Source organism: Mus caroli, unplaced genomic scaffold (assembly GCF_978045245.1).
Source record: "Mus caroli unplaced genomic scaffold, Mus_caroli_1 scaffold_9, whole genome shotgun sequence".
NCBI classification, from domain to species: Eukaryota; Metazoa; Chordata; class Mammalia; order Rodentia; family Muridae; genus Mus; species Mus caroli.
In genome coordinates this window covers 57,198,794-57,220,412 of record NW_028227264.1, presented here as the reverse complement: position 1 = coordinate 57,220,412, position 21,619 = coordinate 57,198,794, and the positions used below count along the sequence as shown (strand labels likewise).

At 43.0% G+C, this 21,619-nt stretch overlaps 1 protein-coding gene across 1 annotated transcript in view; it reads right to left on the bottom strand.

Annotated features, from left to right (window-relative positions):
• Sh3rf3 (SH3 domain containing ring finger 3) overlaps positions 1-21,619 on the bottom strand; it is a 313,055-nt gene that overhangs the window by 110,166 nt on the left and 181,270 nt on the right. The window contains exon 3 of the mRNA XM_021175059.3: positions 12,003-12,098. Within this exon, the coding sequence (XP_021030718.1) occupies positions 12,003-12,098 (96 nt within the window). The remainder of the gene's footprint in view (positions 1-12,002; positions 12,099-21,619) is intronic.

The window sequence follows — 21,619 nt, the reverse complement described above, 5'->3', positions numbered from 1 at the left end:
GTGGGAGAAATAGTCTTCCCCAGGGAAGATTCTCCACAATTGATTATCAAATACCAAGTGGTCAGCCCTGAAAATATATACAAACAAGTAACATTATTCAGAGCAAGCAGGTTCTATTTATCTATTTAGGAATACACAGGCACAGGCATAGGCACAGGCAGACAGACAGACATACACACACACACACAGAGCAACAAATAGAGAAAAAGAAGCTATGAATTTGAACTCTCTTTCAAGTATGTACATGGAGGTTTTAAAGGGAGGGAAAGGGAATAATTTAATTGTATTAGAGTTTCAAAACATAATTTAAAAATGTATGTCCTATACAATTAGAAAATCTAAAAGCCACGAATTAATGCCTAAGTGCACATCATAGCTACCAAAGTTCTTCAAGCATGGCAACATGATCGCATCTAGAACAACCAACAGGACAGAAGCAGTGACTTAAAATCTCTCTACTGAGAAAAGCATGGGGTCACTGCAGAATTCTGGCAGACCTTAAGAGGAACCAACCCCAGCAGTACTCAAGTTATGCTCCAACATAGAGATGGAAGGACGTCTGAATCCAGTCTTACCTGGAAACTCAAACCAGGGAAAAACACCAAAGACTGAGGAGAATGAAAACAATCCTAAACAATAAAAACATTACTCAAGGTTTCACCACATGATTTCAAGTTATACTACAGAGCTATGGTAATAAAAACAGCATGGCACTTTCATTCATGGAAACAGAATTGAGGACTCATGTGTAACTCACACTCCTACAGACCCGGTGGTTTTTGTTGTTGTTGTTTGCTTGGTTGGTTTTTTTGTTGCTGTTATTGTTGTTTGTTTATTTTTTGTTTTGGAGGATTTTTATTTTTGGTGTTTTGTTTTGTTTTGCTTTGCTTTGATTTTGGCAAAGAGACCAGAAAAATACACCTTGGAAAAAAGACAGCATCTTCAACAAATGATACTGTTCTAACTGGATATCTACATGCCAAAGAATAAAACTAGATCCTATTTCTCACTATGTGCAAAACTCAACTCTAAATGGATTGGGGACCTCAACATAAGCTCTGATACCCTGAATCTGACAGATTCAATTTATAGGTACATAATGTACTTTCTGAATAGGATCTGAGTAACATCATCATTAAGACAAATACTTGACAAGTTGGATTTCATGAAAGAAAAACTTGCTTCTGTAGTGCAAAGGAAACTTAATCAACTGAAGATACCAACAGAACAGGTAGAGGGGGGAACCCTTACCCTCTATATACCTGGCAGATAATTACTACCTACAATACATGAAGAACTTTAAAAATACCCATAAAACAAACCAATTAAAAAAACATGATATGGAATGGAAGAATGAGAAGAAGAGGGGAAGAAGTAGAAGGGGGAGGAGGGGGAGGAGGAAGAGGAGGAGGAGGAAGAGAAATGCAATAGCTGGGAGATTTTTTTTTTTAAATGTTCACCATCTGTAGCCATACCAGGAGGATGTGAATACTTCGATTTCATCTCACCCTAGTTGGGATGGCTGTGATTAATCCCACAAATGACAACCAAAACTGGTGAAGATGTTGGGAAAGGGGAACCCTCATTCATTTCTGGTGACAATGTGAACAGGTTTCAGGTACTACAGAAACTAATTGATCAGTTCCTTAAAAATCTAGAAATAAAACTACTGTATATAACCTAGCTATACCTCTTCTGGGCCTATACTCAAAGGACTGTATTTTTCACTACAGAGATATATACTCATTTATGTTCATTGCTGCTTTGCTCACAGTAGCCAAATATAATGGATAAGGAAACTGTTGTACATATACACAAAGGAATATTATTTAGCTGTAAAGTAAACTGCAGTTTGCATGTAAATGGTGAAACCAAAAGACATTACACTAAGTGAAGTAACACAGACACAAAGAGATAAACCGTTCATATTCTCCCTCAGATGTGGATCCTAGCATCATCATTCAGATTTTTGTGTTTAACTTGTATTACCTCTTAAAGCAAGGAAATTAGAAAGAAGCCATTGGTGAGGAGGAACAAGAAAGGTATCAAAGAAGTGGGGAGTGGCAGAACACAGGTGACACGAGGAGGAAAAGAGGGAAGGAGGAGTTGTGAATACATTAACATTAAATATTTGAAAAAGCCATATGGAAACCTACTATATGTATATGTGTGTGTGTATAATGCATTTTATTTTAATATTAATGTTATATATATGGTATATAATAATATATATTTATATACATTTTAAAATTGGTGTTACCCACATGTTGGCAAATACAAAGCTCAATGTCTTTGAGGCATGGGATACCTCCCTGGGATACTTCCCAGGGATCGTCACAACAATACACACTACTCCCATTTCCCACCAGAACTTGATTCTAAGAAACTGTTGATGAAAACACCACATACTTTGGTCACAAGACACGGAGAACTAGGTTAGTAGTGCATAGGGAGATGGCTCCTTGCTACTTCACTTGCATAGCCCCAAAAGGTGCTCCACAGTCTGCTGGAGGAGAAAGACATCAACAATCTTACCCAGATATGAACTACATGAGCTAAAATAATGACTAGCAGGGTGAGAGATGCTTACAGTACAACATGGCATGAACGTCACAGTGGAAGTCAACAACATTCCGACTGCGTTTATGCCTAGATCCCAATGAATGTCTGGTACTGTGCATCTCAATGAGAGCACATGACAGGTGAATGGACGACTATTATTTTGCTCAGTGGACATGTTTTAAAACTCCTCTCTAAATTTATATCTCTATACTCATGCAAGTCCATCTCTCAGTCCTCATCAGAAAAGCGTCTTTGTGGGTTAAATGGCAGTTAATAGTACTAAAAAAAAAAAAAACCAAAAACCAAAAACCAAAAAACAAAACAAAACAAAAAAAACTCTCAAAGTGTCTTTGGACTGCTCAGCCAGAGGTGATACATCCGTACCACACTCACACTCCCCAGGTCTCATGGACAATGCAGGGAGATGGAATTGCTCTCTGTAAGAGTCAAAGGTTGGGGAAGACTGGAGCAAAACAGTATCTCCTGGAGGTGATGCAGCCGCTATACTCATGAAGTCACAGCAGCTATAGTTGCCTACACAAGACATGTACAAGAGCAAGCCAGGCAACATTCCAGCACGGTAGGGGCAGGGGCTCACGAACCCCCACTTAGCCTCACTGAGGGGTTGTTACCAGTTGTCATCTTCTGCAGAAGGGAGGATTACATGTCTTTAAGGATGTGGTTCCTAGTTAGTTCACCACACTCCAGTGGATGACCGAACACCTATGAGATATGAACATATGGGCAATCCAAATGGGACTTGGCAGGTTATTAAAAAAAATAATAAAAGAGGACATGAAGTTAGGTGGGAGCTTGGGGCAGATCATGGAGAAATTGTGGGGAGGACTGGAAGGTGGATATTATCAAAATATAGTGTATGCTTTTATATAATTTCCAAATGATTAGTAAAAGTATTATATTTTTAAAAAAAGAAAAATAAAAGCACTGAAAAGTAGTTGTCTTAGTCAGGGTTTCTATTCCTGCACAAACACCATGACCAAGAAGAAAGTTGGGGAGCAAAGGGTTTATTCAGCTCACACTTCCACATTGCTATTCATCACTAAAGGAAGTCAGGACTGGAACTCAAGCAGGTCAGGAAGCAGGAGCTGATGCAGAGGCCATGGAGGGATGTTTCTTACTGGCTTGCTTCCCCTGGCTTGCTCAGCCTGCTTTCTTATAGAACCCAACACTCAGGGATGGCACCACCCACAATGGGCCCTTCCCCCTAGATCACTAATTGAGAAAATGCCCCACAGCTGGATCTCATGGAGGCATTTTCCCAGCTGAAGCTCCTTTCTCTGTGATAACTCCAGCCTGTGTCAAATTGTCACACAAAACCAGCCAGTACAAGTAGTCATCTGGAAGATGTAGTGATGAACCAAACCTGGGCTTTGGTTTCCCCTCACAAAGATAGTTCTCAATAGCTTCAAACCAGAGCCCTAATTACTCTCACTTTGAAGGACTTGAAAGTCAAAAAGGCAGCAGAGAGGCGATTTGAGTTTCTCTGGGTGAGTGGAGCAGAAAGAAGATGAAGACACACTTGTCTTTTCTCATTTTGCCATAACTGACTGAGCTGAGGAACTACAGGAATTTGCCCCAAATGCACATGTATACTTGAAATCTTAAAAGTGCCAAGGTCACCATGAACTTATTTATTTATAATCTTTACTAAGTAATAACTATTACCAAAAGATAACAGATGAGGTGTTTTCCCTATTGGCAAGGATATAAACCTTGGTAAAAAATCCCTTGCCAAGTTTGACAACCATGGGGGCCAGGGGAGCAACTCAGAGGTTGCAATAAATGTCTATTTCCTGCTGTCAGATCAGGCACCTCATTCCTTCTGATCTAACTCTTCACCTGGCCTCAACAGTGAAATGCTGTGTGGTCACTGTGGAGGCTCCCAGAGTACTTCTGTATGGCTACATCCTCTCACCACCATGTCTGAAAACTGTTACCCAAAGAACATGGCAGCCTCAGAACCACAGCTCTGCTGGGCAAATGGCTCCCATGTATACAGCCAGGACATACTCTTGCCCCTGCTATGTGGAGTCTGAGCAACTTTTTTTCCCTCCAATTTTGTTTCCGCCTTCATTTTATTTAACATAACCTCACTATGGTGCCCAGGCTGACTTCAAACTTCAGGCCTTTAAGTATTTGAGGTCCAGGCTGCTTAGTCTACAACTATGGGATTTCAACTTCTTCTTCTTCTTCTTCTTTTTCATTTATTTTTTTAATTAGGTATTTTCTTCATTTACATTTCAAATGCTATCCCAAAAGTCCCCCAACCCCTCCCCCACCAATCCCCTAACCCCCACTCCCACTTCTTGGCCCTGGCATTCCCCTGTACTGAGGCATATATAGTTTGCAAGACCAATGGGCCTCTCTTCCCAATGATGGCCGACTAGGCCATCTTCTGCTACATATACAGCTAGAGACACAAGCTCTGGGGGTACTAGTTAGTTCATATTGTTGTTCCACCTATAGGGTTGCAAACTCCTTCAGCTCCTTGGGTGCTTTCTCTAGCTCGTTCTCAACTTCTTTACATGTCAATCTGCTTCACAATGGATGGTTAGATAGCGTGATGTTGAACAAAGTTAAGTCACACACCCAAAGGAAAGAGTGAAATGATCTCACTCACAATGTGGACTTTTAAAAGGAGTCAAAATTATCAGAGAATCAAGCCATGATTACAAGATGTGGAGGAGAAAATGTGTCACAAGATACAAAGTAGTAGACTGTGGCACAAACAAGCCCGAGAGCTAAGGCGTGACAGGGGCGCTATGGTTCATAACAGCTATCGAATCACACTAAAGATTTCTGTAATTGGAGTAAACTGCAGCTGTCCTTGCCAATGGGAGCAGGAGTAACAATGTGAGCTGATGGATGAGCTAATTTACTCCACTATAGTAACCACTTAACTGCGTAAGCATCCTATGAGATGTTGCACACCCTAAGTATACAGTGAAATTTGCTTTTGAAAATGTGGGTGATGCTCCCTCTGCCTATCTCCAATTAAAGATTTGGTTCCCGAGGAGGTAGTCTTACTCTGAAATTCTGGGACAAAGCCTGCATGGGCTTCTGGCAAAGTAGAAAGGGATGGTTGCAGGCTACCCATCATAGGGTTGATAATCCAGCCACCGAGGGATTCCTCATCGAGATCCCTGATGAAGGCTGTGCTTGAGAACCTGACACCAGCTGAGGTGCCTGGGTGAGGTCAGTCTGTGGCCTCCCAACAAGAAAACACACCATCTCCATTATCCTATGCTGTTCTGTGGTTAGACGTCAGACAGGGAGTATATACAGACAAGGCATGATATTCAAGAAAGGCATTGAGAAGGCCTTGATCTCACTGTATACTAAGGATATAACCAGGATAGGGTAGTTGTTAAGGAGTTACAGGGGGTGGTTTGCAAACCATGCTGCTAAGGAACATGGTTTCAAGAGGAGAGGTATGTATTAATTAATATGGAAAGTTCAGAAGGGTGTGGACTGAGGAAACATCACTGGGCTTGGGGAAGGGGAGACAAGTACTGCCTAGGTATGCTACAGGAGCCAGAAGCCTTCACTACTGGGTGAGTGAGGCAGGTGGTAGCTCAAGATAGCCCATGGAGGATAGCTCTGAGCTAGAGTCACAGCATAGGACAATGGGTGAAGACAGAGGCCAGAAACCAACAGAGAGGGCTCAAATCAAACGTAAAAACAACCCCATCTTTACCTTCTAGAGTGTCATTATTTTTACTACTGTCCCTGTGAGCGACCTATCCTGGTAAGAACATCTGCTCATTGTGGTGGTTCTGGGATTTGATGACAGATGGAGTTGACTTGAAGATATAACAGAGGAGAGTCTCAGAGAGGACCCTGGATGCCTTGTGTAGTGCGAGGACAGAAGCCAGGACGAGAAGCCTGAGGTTTATAGTGTCAGACACATGGCAGGCATGCTAACTTCCCACAGCAGTCTGCTCAGCAGAGCCCAGCCACACACTCTAAACTTTGTCTAGTCTCTTGAGGAAAACTTGCATAAGCCTCTTCCTTTCCTTTTCCAGATCTAAAACTACTTGGCAATCACAGAGTTACACACTGGCTTGTGGATTACAGGGATATACTCTTCTTGAACCAAATGCGGTGTCTTGCCAATGAGATGTCCACACCCATCACAATGGTCCGGGTCTCTAATGACCAGCAGATACCAGGAATACTACATCTATGAAAAATCTTTAGCTAAGGTTGAGTGCATGTGTCATGTGCCCAAGACCTATGCCTTTCCTGCAGGACTAGGAATGTCCTGAATTAGCAATTATCTTTCCAACCTTGAGTCTCCTGGAGCAAATCACATTAGGAGTCTACCCAGGTGCAAGGCTTAGGGGGTGGCATCAGTGGGCACCCTGGCTAAGTGGGTAACAGAAGCTCAAACCTTGGGAGCTATAGCGTGGAGCTTCACTTAGACCCTTGGTCCTCAAGGGTGTGTCTGTGCCCCATCTGTGGCTGAAGTTGGAAGCCTTGGGGAGGGTGGTGGGTGAGGATAAAGGGTTCCAGATGACGAATTATCTTACAATGAATTTCTAGGAATATGCTGAATTTCCTGGTAAAGACTGATCAAAAACAGTAGGCAGTTAGTCCTCATAGTTGGGTTTGCACTGTAGCATCCCTCTCCCAGTTCTCAGGCCTTCTGACCAAGGCTGAAAGTGTCTACAGCTCTAAGACCTTTTGCATTTGGCTGAGTCAGAGCTCTAGCTTATAGATGGCTTGTTGCCTCACTTCTCAGCTCCTGTAACTGCACACGCCTTTTCTTAATACACGTCCTTTCATACATTTATCTAGCCATCTCTTTGGAGAAACCTGACTCACACACAACCTCTCTTGAGCTTCTTAACTGAAAATGTTCTGAAAATGAACAAGTCAAAAGATTAAAAATGACAAGCGTCACCAGATGGCAAATATCAGAGCATCACAGTGCCACAGAGCATGCCCCAGATCACAGCTGCAAAATCACGGCTTTTTCTCAGTGGGAGCGCTATGTTTAGAGGCGGGGGTTCAAAATAACATCTCTATAGTAGATGAAGTAATGAGCTACTGTGTCTCAGGAGAGGATGAACCCAAACCAGTAGGCAGCTGACTGAGGTTCAAATGCCTGGCAATGCAATCCAGAGCTGATGCTAGGACCACCATATAGGAGACTGTTGCCATTAGTAACACTTACTTTGGGACTGATTACATTGATTTAGCTTAATCAGGAGTTTAGTTTTGCTACCATTATTTTTTTTTTCAGTATCTATAAATAGTACCAGAAGTTTCCCATTCACCATGCAGGATTTAACACCCAGATGTAGTGACATCAGATCCAGAGGTTGGGTCTGATGTGATCTGACCTACTCATGTGTGTTCTTATCTGCTCTGGGATGAGGGTGCTGCCACTCCCTGGAACTAGCTCCTCCCCAGTCTCTCTTAGTACCTTGCGTATGGTGTTGATAAAATGCACGAAAGGTGTTCTAGACCTCCAGCCTCCAGACAACTTGGATTGCTGCATCTCACAAAGGTGACAAGGTGGGTCACTGGCCACACTTCTAATGCAGAGGTGAAGAAAGGGAGACATACTCAGGTGGAGCCGTGTGTAAAACCCATGATGTCTCTAACTCACCTTAGCTGGCTGAGAGCTGGGTTGAGATCTATGAACGCACTCTTTTGGAGCCCTGTATAAAGGGACTGTGCTGGACAGGGTCTTCAGGTGGGTGCTCAAGCTTCAGGGCCGGGCTAAGACTCTGACAACTACAGTCCTTCAGAAGCAATCCTATGGGCCATTTAAACCATCCTCGAACTCTTGACTGGGGCAGGAGGAGTTTCTCTAGGAGGAACGTTTTACTTCCATTAAGCAAAGCACATTCTGTGAGACAAAGATAATGACACTACCCTGCCTTGCCGGGAGTGAGGACTGGGATCAAGGCCCTGTTCAACACTGGCCTTGGTTCTTTTCCAAACCCCTGGATCGCCATCACTCCAGTTACTAATGGTGAAGGACTCAGGCATCTCCTTTTTACATCTCAGACTTCCAGTCAATGTGCACCATCCAACTGTCATCCTGGGAAGATGCCCTTGGTCAAGCCAAGGTTAGCAGCACCGCTAGCCACTGGTTCTCAGCTTTCCTAATGCTGTAACCCTTTCATACAGTTCCTCATGTTGTCATGACCCTCAAATTATTCTTATTGCTACTTAAGTGTAGTTTTGCTACTGTTATAAATTGTAAATCCCTGTGTGTTTAAATGCTCTTAGGTGACCCTACAAAGGTCGGCTCAGGAACTTTGGAAAGGTCATGGAACACTTGCCTCTCTGGAAGGGAGGGGCTAATTACATTCCTCAGACCACAGAGAGGAGGGACCGGCCACCAGAGCTTGTAGACACATTTCGAGATCTTTGGCCACCCACCTCATTCCCTATGGACCAATCAGTTTAAAAGTCACATTGTTCTGCCAATCATATTGTACCTAGTGGTGGTGGCCCTGAGAACTGTATAAAGGCTCACTGGATGGGCTACGCATGGTTGCTCTCTGCCCATGGGCAGGGGTGACCCCAGCATGCTGGATTAAATAAAACTCCTCTTGCTTTTGCATCGATTCCCGTCTCCACATTGTTCACTCAGGGGTCTCCGGTAAGTTAAGGCATGCCAGAGTCTTACAACCCCTCTGCGAAAGGGCAGTTTGATCTCCAAAGAGGTTGCAATCCACAGGGCAGAACTGCTGTGCTGGATAAAGGTCAATTGCCAATTTAATTGGTGGCAATTCTGGGACCTGGGGCCATGTATGGGGCTGGGGCAGCAGCCAAAGGAGCTGGGAAGGATATGAGATGTCTTGGGAGAGCAGAAACCCAAATGAAGCCCTGGGGCAGCTGGGGTATGAGGGCTGCAGGAGAGTGGCAGGGTGACAGTCCTACAGTACACAAGGAGCTATGGAGATGGGGCCTGTCTTCTCAAAGTAGGGCTGTTCAGAAGCATAGGTTGGACCAGCTGCAGCCACACCTGCAACCTCCCCCTCCCTGTGTTTATCTGGCAAGCCCAGGCAAGAGTCAGCCACAGTCAGAGAACACAGCGCAGCTTGCAGTATATGGTATTATTCATTTAAGGGGCACTATGGACTCAATATTACTGCCCACATCCCACAAAGATAGGAAGGTGAGGCCAGACATGAGTTTCTTGGCTTGCTGGCAGGGTTCTAGCCAGACACTTGCCCTCAAACCTGCTGTTGCTGTACATCAGGTCCCAAGATGTAATGGCTGCCCAAGAGACGCTCTATATTGCATGAATTAAGATATGTCTATGGTACAGGGTCAATGCACTGACCATATATCTTCATGAACATTAGTATCAGGGGACAAGGAACACACAGGTATACCTGGTACTTGTGCAGGCCAGAAGAAGGCACTGGATTCCCAATCATTAGAGTTTCAGATGGTTGTGAGCTGCCATGGTGGTGCTGGGAATAGAATGGGTTCAACCATCTGCTCTTTGAATGTACCTGTAAACCTAGAGTGGCCTACGAAGGGCCTAAGGGATCAAGTTTCAATCTATGCCCCAGTTCACAGTCTCCTTGGTATGTTCTTAGCCTGTTCACAAAACAGGCGGATCCAGCAGAGGCTCTATTTACCTGCATTAGAGTACCCATAAAGTTCTTTAATCACCTATTTGGAGCATAAAGGACAAGCACACATGCATCCCGGAGTATGCTACTTTATAACTGCAATGGTACTCAGACAAGATGAGGACAATCAGATCCTTGGATGACTGCTGCACAGGTTCCTGGCATCGTCCAGTTTTCTCTGTGTTTAGAGCCTTATGATGCAGATTCCTCCAGGTGTTCAGTGAACACATCTTTTCAGAAAATGTGAGATTCAACCATACTACACTTTTCTTTTTCATCCCCCTTCTGGGATAGTCACATATGCATGTCACAGCATACAGCATATAACACACATCAGCACGGGGCCCAATATCTTCCAGAACCTATAGGCTCTCTGATCAACTACAAAGTGGAGGCAATCATCATTTCTAATGTCTACGTTATTGGAAGATAAGTTAAACACTGAGAACGTATGTGACATTCAGTCTTAGGACTTCAAGACTGCATGGCATATGACACTCATACAGTAAGCACTCTCAAGGAGCAATACAGAGAGGAAGGTATATCAATGCAGTGTGTAAAAACTGCAGAGAGCATTAAAGGCAATGGTAAGTATAACAGTATGGCCTGGAGACAAGGGTGATGTGTATGCAGTGTATGCATGAACTTCCTGTCATTGCTAAGGCAGGTCTTGGATCTCTTGAGCAGTCAATCCAAAGTAAATGTTATCTAGAATATTTGGGGAAGGCATTGGGCAGTGGTGAGAGTTGAGGCTGGAAAAAAAATACTGACAGCAAGATTGTAGAAGGTCTTGAATGCCAGGCAAAGCCATTATTAGACCTTTACCCTGTGAACAGTCAAGTCCTGTAGATGCTTCTAACCAATGTCCACTGCATGTCCAACCTGATGACCATGTTCCCTGCTGGCCTTTCCTCTGGTTCTCAAGTTCTTAGTACCAGCTGTGTCTGCAGTCATGAACAAATCAGAGTCTTTTGTGGGACATCATGTGGGATTGGAGAATTAAAGGGAAAGCCTAAAGCAGATCATCTATGTTCTATACCCCAGCATGGGGCCAGCACCTTCCAGAACCTAAAGTCTCTCTGATCATCTACAAAGTGGAGGTGCCATCATTTTCTAACATCTTTGTTATTGGATGCTAAATTTAGTACTGAGAAAATATTGGACATTCCTTCTTAGCTTATAGGATTCCCCCAGTGGTCATCAGACAAAAACATTTGGCCTGGGACTAACAAACGGCGACACACAGAAATGGGCAAATACTCTTGTACAAATAGCCCGGGGTGGACAGGCTCACTGCTGAGCCTCAGCTCAGCAACTGTCCTGAGGTGGCACCTGGACACAGAAAGGAATCAGGAAACAAATGAATTAGCCTCAGGTTCCCTCTACTGAGGGACACTTACTGGATGAGTTTCAAAGATAACAAGAATGTAAGGAGTGGGGTCGGGACATGGCCAGTGGTCGGTAGTGTTCCACAGGGATCTGTGTGGGTGTGCAGGGAGCTGCTGCCTCCCCACGAACCCTGAGAGACAGCACGGTAGGATTCAGACATCTCAGACAAAATGAGGGTGGGGAAGACTGACTGGGTCCTATCCTTGAGCCCATAGGGAGGAGACAGAAGCCAGGCTGGGAGGAAGCACTGCAAGTGGCCAGAGGAATCGTCATACACCAGGGCAGATTAGAAGTCTCCAGGAAGCAGGAGGCCTTACACAGTGGGGAAGAAGCTCCTATTGCAGAAAGGGGCTCCCCCAGGTCACGGCCCCAAGTTCTCATAAATCAAACAATGATGGGGTACAGGTGTGTCGGTAAGCTTACCTCCACGTACAGGAGAGGGAAGATGCCGATCTTGTCTCCTAGCATGCCTTCAGCCCAATTATCATCCACTCTCCGGATCACAGTTAAAACTTCATCCTGAAGGTTCCAGAGCCCACCATGTGTGCATGGGGAAAAGGAGACAAGAGAGAAGTTAGAATGGAAGCACTGAGAGGAAGAGTCTAAGGGGATAAGCCACAGAGTCAGATGATCACACAAGACAACCTTCCCTCCATTTCAGCCACAATCTTCACTTCTGCCCCCTCCAGGTCCCCCCATCTTATAATTTAAAATAGCTCCCAAATGGAAAGTCTAACAATTTGCTGTGTAGTCAGTGTTTTAAAATAAATGTTCTTAATATTTATTTAATGAACTAAAAATTGCTTCAAGTAAGGATAAATTCACCCATTCAATACAGAATTCTAATATAAATTGCTTTTAAGCTTCTAGCTCCATATTAAAGAAGAAGAGGAAGAGGAGGAAGAAGAAAAAGAGGAGGAGGAGAAAGAAGGATAGAAAGAAGAGGAGGAGGGAGAGGAGGAGGGAGAGGAGGAGGAATAACTGTTCAACTAGACTTAGTTGTAAGTATATAAAGCTTTGTGTTCTTTTACATCCTTTGACATATCAGACACGATCAAGTGCATGTGTACAAAGTGGAAACAGATGGAAAGAGAGACGCAGAGATGATGATGGAGGGAGGTGGGTACTTCAGGAGGGAGGCGGGTGCCTCAGGAGGGAGGTGGGTGCCTCAGGAGGGAGGTGGGTGTATCAGGAGAGTGGTGGGTGCCTCAGGAAGGAGGTGGATGTCTCAGGAGGGAGGGAGGTGTCTCAGGATGGAGGGAGGTGTCTCAGGAGGGAGGTGGGTGTCTCAGGAGGGAGGTGGGTATTTCAGAGAGGTAAGGCTGGGACACTGGCTGCTGGTGAAGAAGCAGATGTTCTTGACACATCCTCAGGCACCTGGAGCCCTAGGCAGAGGGTATGAAGAGATATGAATACTGAAAAGCAATGAGTCAAGGAGTGCAAGATGATTAGGCATCAGCTTCTATGAGGAGCGTGGCTGCCCCAGGGATTGAGGGAGAATAGTGTCACACAGGAGAGTCTGATCATCTGTACCCACCCCAACCAATACGCTCCTGGGTTCATCTTTTAGCAGGCAAGGAATACCTTAGATCTCTCCCCACAGCATATCTTGCCCAACTTTTTTCTATCAAAACTTCTTTGGGTATTTACTGCAAGGCCAGATGGCCCAGCAGGAACTGTAATGTGTTTGGAACTGGGGACCAATGACACTGGATGGAATAACATATTATTCTGCCTGCCTTCTCTGGAAGCCTACAGACTGGGAGTGAAGCAGAATGACAGGCTTGGTAGCATCCCTCCAGGTCAGGGGAACGGCATGTCAGGTCTGTCAGTAGATGGCATAAGACATTTGGAAAAGATGCTATGCTAGAGGCTGTAGTGGCTGACAGGATGCACACTTTCTAGTGATCATCAAAGTTAGGAGAGCTGTCTGATGGGAGCTGGGCACAACTCCAGAGGACGCGTGTACTGAGGACTGAGGAGTTGCTCACAGATCTCCTTAGTACTGCTCCCCATGTGACCACAGGGTAGCCTGTGGGCTTACCACAGTCACTTCTCATTTATTTTGCTCTAACGTTCAGTTTTCCAACAAGGAGCAGGGAAACAAACAAGGCTGGGAAAGCTGGTTATATAAAAGCCAAGGAGTGAAAGTGGATCCACTCGCCCTGAGTAAAAATCCATTCGGAGTGGATCAAAGACTTCAAGGTACTCGCTAAGCTTTGAAACTGCTGGAGGAAAATATAGAAAAGCACTTCAGGAAATAGGCACAAGGCAGGACTTCCTTAAAAGACTTGAGTAACACAAAACCATGAGAACTGTAAAGGGGATTATACAGAATATAAATTCTTCTGCACAATGAAGACACAGTCTACTCAATGGGAAAATACATCCAACAGGGAGTTAGTATTCAGAGTCTATAAGAATTCAGAACGTTGTATCCCCAAACACCAAATCATGTGATCAACTAAGTATGTTTATGAATGGAACAGCTAACGTATGTTTATGAATGGATTTCAAAGGAAGAAATACAAATGGTCAATGTGGGAACAGGGAATGGGAAGTTGGGGGAAAAGAGATGAGATGGAGCCCACATTGCCCGGGATCCAGACTCTGGAGACCAGCATTAGAGTGCAGATCTAACTTTATTGCTTATTACATGAGCTTATTATATTATAAAGCTTTTAAACCAATTATGACATGTTTATATATTTAAGGGCAAATCCTGGTACAACTGGCGTTGTTCAGCAGAATCTGACTCCTCTGTCCAGGAGCCTGTAATGGGAGGGTACAATCCCCCCCCCACCCCCAGGGGTCATTTCTATGAAGACAGGAGAAGCAGTCACCACCCTGGCCTTGGGTCCTTTGTGTTGTCTCACGGGCATGCCAAGGAGAGCCATGTCAGATCAGACACTGTGTACAGTGGATCAGGAAACCCTGGAGCTTGTGGCCCCTTGCTCTCTGTCTCACTTCTTCCTCCACCAAGTTCATTTCCACATTCCCCCATAGCCAATAAATAGTTAAAGAAAAACAAACAAACAAACAAAAACATTATCCTTAGTCATCACGGAGGTGATAACTCAAACTGCCTTCAGAGTTAACTCTCCCACCCCCCACCTCAGTTGTCCCAGTCAGATGGATTTTATCAAGAAGTAAAATGGAAACAATTGCTAGGTGGGAGGTGGGGAAGAAGTCATTGGTCATGACTGGTAGGAATATAAACCTTATTATAGCCACTATGAAAATTAATATGTCCAAAAAAACAAAATAGAAGCACCACACAAGCCAGCCACATGACCGCTAGGCATGTGCCCAAAGGATTCTAATTCAGCCCAGCACAGAGATACTCGCAGATCCACCTTTACTGTTGCATGCTCATAAGAACCCAGATATCCACTAGCAGATGAATGGATAAAGAAACCGAGAAACGTGTCCTATGTGCAGAATCCAGATTTAATGGACACACAAGCAGACAGTGTGAGAGAAGGAGAGAACTGCAAGAGAGGAAAGTGAGGTCTGAGGGGAGGGAGAGAGGGAGGAAAGGAGGGGGAGGGAGGGTAAGTGGAGAAATACATGTTGTGGCGACAGAAAGGAAGACTGAGAGAGGACTGAGACAAGGAAGGGGAGGTGGGGAGGTAAATGGGAGAAGCTGTGCTGACGAAGAGCAAAGAACACTGACACCCATGCATGAGATTGCCTCAGTGAAACCTATTTTTCTGTACCCTGGTGTCCACTCAAGCCAAAAGAGGGCAATGGGTCCCCTGGAATTGTTATTATAGAAGGTTGTGAGCTACCATGTGGGAACTGGCAATTGAACCCGAGTCCTAGTGCACCTAACCACTAAGCTATCGCTCCAGAAATATAATTTTACTCTTTTCTTCTTTGCTATCTGTATATATGCCTATCTGTTTGTCTGTCTATCTGTCTATTCACTTCCCTATCTACCTATTTGTGGTTGGTTGTGTGTGTGTATGTGTGTGTGTGTGTGTGTGTGTGTGTGTGTGTGTACACATGTGTACATAGAGCTCGGGAGACAACTTTCTTGGGTTGGCTCTCTCTTTCCACCATGTGAGTCCTGGGGATGAAATTCAGGTTCTCGGGCTCATGGGTGGTCATCTTACACTTCTAATTATGCCAAGCATCTTCTAGAACTGTAATTTCTGAAAGTTTCTTTGTTGTCTAAGTAATTTTTATGCTTTTAAAGATCTATGGTGTTAATTACCCCCTCTTATTCTCTCCTTCACCCTGCCCTCCCATTCCCACCCCATTTGACCCTCCCTATTCTATGTGTCCCCCTTTACCCTGATAGATTATATTTATCTCCCTTGAAAGCCCCTTCCCATGACCCCTTACTAATTTCCTAAACTCAATAGATAGTTCAAAGGAGACACACATATAGGAAGATTCAAAGCTAACATCCACGAATGAGCAAAAACCATGGGACATTTGTCTTACTGGGTTTAGGTTGCCTCCCTCATAATGATTCCAGTTCTACCCATTTATCTGTGAATCTCATGATCTCATTCTTCTTAACAGATGCATGATCTGTTATCATTATAATAATTTCATCAGTTGATGGGCATCTAGGCTGCTTCTACCTCCTGGCTACTGTGAGTACAGCAGCAGCAAACATGGATGACCAGGGCTCTTCGTGGTAAGACATGAAGTCCTTTAGGCATACGCTCAAGAATGCTATAGCTAGATTATACAGTAGACCTATTTCTAGCTTTTTCTTGACATTTTGGCCCAACTACCAGGAAGGAGGGGCTGATAAGCATACAAGCATCACAGCTAGAGTTTCTGGCTCATGAAGACTGGGTCCCAGTCCCAGACTTCTCAAATGTATAGCACAGTCTGCCTCTTCCCTTCCTCACCACATCACTAGGGCTACTTATGGTCATTCTTTTTCTGAAGCCCAATATGTCTATCTATTGTGAGAAAATGTCAAGGCATATAAAAAGACAACTAAACTCAAAACAGAAATCAAATGCTGGTTGGAAACTAAGCTCCAGAGACGGCTGCTGATGGGAATCAGCAGACTGGGGATTTACAACAATCGTTAGGAAGATGCTCTAAGTTGCATGGGTAAAGCAGACAGCATGCAGGAGCAGATGGGCAGTGTAAACACAGTAAGAGCCATAAGGGGAAGAACTAGAAAAGAAACGCCAGCTCTCAAACCCGAAGTGACAGAAATGAATGCCGCCTCGGATAGGCGCATGAAGGGACGTGGGTAAGAACTTCTGAACCCTAGTAGGTTGCCCATAAGAACCTCCAGAATGGCAAAACCAAAACCAAATGGAATACAAAGAGTAGTCGCACACCCAAGAACTTTGGAACGACTAATATACCAGCAATGAGACAACCAGACAGAAGAAATACTAATAAGGGTGAGATTTTTTAACTTAAATGTCAGGTATGAAACCAAGCCAGATGCATTCCATAAAACTGTACACTGGCATAAAATTTCAAATTATTGAAAGCAAGAGATAAAGAAAGAATCCAGAAAGCTTGGGGAAATTTATTTCTAAAATAAAATAATGTACAAGGAATGACATTTGACTTTTTCAAAGCATGCAAGGAATGAGAGAGAGAGAGAGAGAGACAGAGACAGAGACAGAGAGACAGAGAGACAGAGGCAGAGACAGAGACAGAGACAGAGAGACAGAGACAGAGAGAGAGAGTAAGCAAGAGCAAGCAAGAAGAGAGAAAGCAAGACAGAGACAGAAAAAGACAGAGTGTGAGAGAGACACACAGAGAGGCAAAGAGAGAGAAAGCAAGAGCAAGCAAGAGAGACAAAGAGGGTGAAAGGGGAGACAAGGAGAGAGAGAATTCTATAGAATCTGAAATTATTCTTTAAAAGATAAAAATTACTTAGACAACAAAGCCTGCAAGAATTAGGATCCCGTAAACATGTCTGAGAAGAGATTATATAATCAAGGTCAGACACTCTGGATAAAGGCAGAGAGTCAGAAAGGACAGTGACATAAAGACTCCATGTTCCTTGTTCTTAATTAATTTGACCATTAATTTGTTCAAAGTAAGATGTGGTCTGAATGTCAACGCCTCCCATATTGTGTGTTTGCCCACTTGGTCTAGGGCTGGTGACACTGTTTTGGAGCCTGTGACAGAGTTTCTGGAAGAAGTAGATCCCTTGGGTCTTCCCTCTGCTTCCTCACTGCAGGTAAGACGTGGCGACCAGTCACCTCATGCGCCTGTTGCTCTCTCTGCTACAATGGACTCTATTCCCATGACCTTCCTCTGCTGCCTGTCAGATATTTGGTTACTGCAATAAGAGGGTTAGCTGATGAGCAATAAAAAGAATGTATTTAATTATTCCTGTTTGCATGTGTGTTTCTGCAGTTATGCATGCCCATGTGGAAAGAATGCATGCCATCAGTGAGATGGGGATGAAAGGGATAAAGATTTTTTTGTTATAATGTCCTGCACCTTGCGCATGAAGCAGCATGCCACTATTTAAAAGTAGATTTGGACTCGTTGTAAGCATATAAGCCAAACGCTAAGACAGCCACTGAGAAGAATAATCAAAAGAAATAGAATTGGTTTTGCTATGAAAGGAGAAAAAAATGGCCTCTTAAAACTGTTCCTATAAGCTTCACCAAAGAAAGAGGTAGCAGAAGGGGGTAGGGAAGTCATCTGGGACAGGGAAGTTGAGTTGGTACTGACCTAGAAGCTCTACCCTTACTGCCAGCTTTCATAGGACTGGAGACTGCAATGCATGCTACAAAGGGCAAAAAGTTATCTGCAATTTTACCCAGGTGTTAACTCCTGTAAGCTACACTGCTATAATAGTGACACAGTTATCTTGGAAGCAACCAACTACTCTCTGATTGACTCTGGGGCTACTTCATACGATGAAAAGCATGCCTGGCCAAGATCCTGTGCTTAGGGAGGTCATGGGTCCTAGAGGAGAACCTAAGACTATTATTCTGTTAATGACACAGCCCTATCTTTATTATTATAGAGACCCAAACTGGTCAACATGGAAAGAATCCATGACTGTGAAGCACTCAAAACTGAATGGTACCTCTACACCACACAGTCTCCTTGCAAAGTTCAAGGATCCATCACAGAAAAGGGGGGAGAAAGATTAACTAGACACAGGTAGTGAAAAACTGCGGTGAAAATGGTGTTTTCTGGATGCAACAGGATCATTTCACACAGGAACCCACGTGACTATATGTGAAAGACTTGCACAAGATCAAGCAGATTAAAATTCCAGCATGAATGGGAATGGGGCTTACAAACACTCGGGTACTACCTGAGCAGTTATTGATAACTGATGACTACCCAGGAGGGAGAACATCAGGGATGCTTCAGTTGATGGCCCTACATCACGCATACACTGGACATGCAAATGAACTCAATGGCTTTAGAACAAAGGAATGAATTGAATTGGGAGGGAGAGTAGTAGTGAGGGTATGAGAGGAGAGAAGATGGACAGAGGTGATTAAAATACATGGTTTTAAAGTGCATAAGGGAAAAGTAATAAGTAGCAAAGTTCAACAAGCATGGTAGAACTTTATCCAACCCCATCTCTAAGCACTGAGAACATATACAAAGGAATAGAGGTAGTCAGAATGGATCAAAAGTAAGACTCAACCATAGGATAAGAGGTGAGGAAGACACAACATCTGTCCAAACACCAGGAGTTTCTGGGACCAGCGGAAATCTAGGACACAATGAGAAGACCAAACCTAAGGATAAATAGGTATAGAAGACAGTGAAGATTCCCAACTTAATGAGCCAATGAATATCTTTAACAAAATTATAGAAGAAAACTTCCCTAAAGAAAGAGATGCTCATGAACATACAAGAAGCCTACAGAACTCCAGATAGACTGGACCAGAGAAGAAATTCCTCCTGTCACATAACAATCAAAACACCAAATACACTAAACAAAGAAAGAATTTTAAAAGCAGTAAGGGGAAAAGGTCAAGTAACATATAAAGGCAGACCTATCAGAATTATACCTGACTTCTCACCAGAGACTATGAAAGCCAGAAGATCCTGGGCAGATGCCATACAGACCCTAAGGGAACACAAATGCCAGCCCAGGCTACTATACCCAGCAAAACTTTCAATTACCATAGATGGAGAAAACAAGATATTCCATGATAAAACCAAACTTACACAATATTTTCCCACAAATCCAGCCCTACAGAGGATAATAGATAGAAAACACCAACATAAGGAGGGAAACTATACCCTAGAAAAAGCAAGAAAGTAATTTTCCAACAAACCCACACAAACATAATTCCACCTCCAACAACAAAAATAACCCGAAGGAACAATTATGTTTCCTTAATATCTCTTAATATGAAAATTAATATTACCAACATATACTAACTGAAATTAAAAAATATGAGGAATTAGAAATTTGCTGGCTGACATCCAGTGGTCTCTCTAATTTGGTAATTGGAGAAATAGGTCCAATATTGTATAATCCATATACACTTTCTGCTTGTTTGTATGTGACAGTGTCTTGCTGTATACCACATAATGGTCTTGAAATCATACTTCTCCTATCTCAGGCTCTTTATTAGTAGAATTATTTATTTGATGTTTTCACACTATACTATGGTTTTCAGAACAGATTACATATTTCAAAATTATTTATACAGCCAAAAGAAATGTAGACAATTAATTTGGGAGGTGGCTTGTAAGAGAACAACAAAGAGTGAGACTGAAGGCTTTGCTTGTTATTTTTAATTACTGTATCAATTTTGAAGAAGAGGACCTTATATGTTACTCTTTTTCTGAGATCAATGCTTTTCAAAATCATCACAGCCAATGAGCCAGAATCTTCCTGTCACCTAATGTCTGTGCCACCCTCCAAGGAGAACTATTGTTCATTGAAACAGTTGATGAATGACTTCATGGATAGACCATCTCAATGCATACACCATTTCTTAAATGAATGTACCCCGTTCCCTGTGGGCTAAGAATGAAGACAATCACTCAAGTCAAATAGCTTTGACAATAGCAGGAAATCTGTATCCAAATAATTGTGCCTACAATTCATTCCTTGGTGCAGCAGAACTGTCAACTCTTAGCTTATCTACTATGGAGGTAAAATCCTTTGGTGATGTGAGGGACACTGAAGTACAACCTTATTACAATAAACTTCAATGTCTAAAAATTGTTCTTATTTTGGGGTTGTACCACAGTAAGAGCCAAAATTTAAGCTCTACTAAAACCAAGCCAACCAACCAAACAAACAAAAAGACTTTATGTATTTATGTTCATTTAATAACATGTCCCTCGTTTTTAATATTGGTATAATATCTATATATATTGTGTTGAATATAATAAAAATAAATAAGTACACAAATAAAAAGAATACAAATTCTACAGAAAAAACTTATAAGCAATAAATAAAAATTAAGCAAAATAATAAAAAAAACTCAATCAAATGCTACCTATAGGAAATGCTTTGAATATAAATGCACAAACAGGTTAAAATAACTGAATAAAGAAAAATAAAACAAGCTAACACTAATTTCAAAGACACTTCAGAGAACAGTCTTTAGGTGTCAAGAAGGGAATTTTTTCTGTGCTACTACACTGGAGAGACATGAATAAACGTCTACTCAACCCAGACAGACAACAGATCAAAAAAAGACTACCACCAAAGTCCACTTTTGATTAACCAGTGAGTTTACTGGCATTCTTCACAGTAATATGAGAGAGAGGTTACTTACAGGAACACCAAAAGTCCACTCTAGCATTGGTGATGACTTAAGAAACTTGGGAACCTGGGACTCATTGTACAACTTGCAGGAAGTGGTTCAGGTTAGAGTGTTTTTTCCAGGTGGCAGAGTTAGTCTGAGCCTCTTTGTGGCTGATATACATCTTCAGGCGGATTGGCAGGTCTGCTCATTCTTACTCCTTATGCCAATTTGATGAGGGGAGGAACCTACTGTATCTTAGTTTCTGAGACTTCCTGAAGCTTCTGAGATGTTTCTCTCTACAGTCTTCCTTTAAAACTTCCTTAGTCTTTATTTCTTATTTTTCCAGTTGAA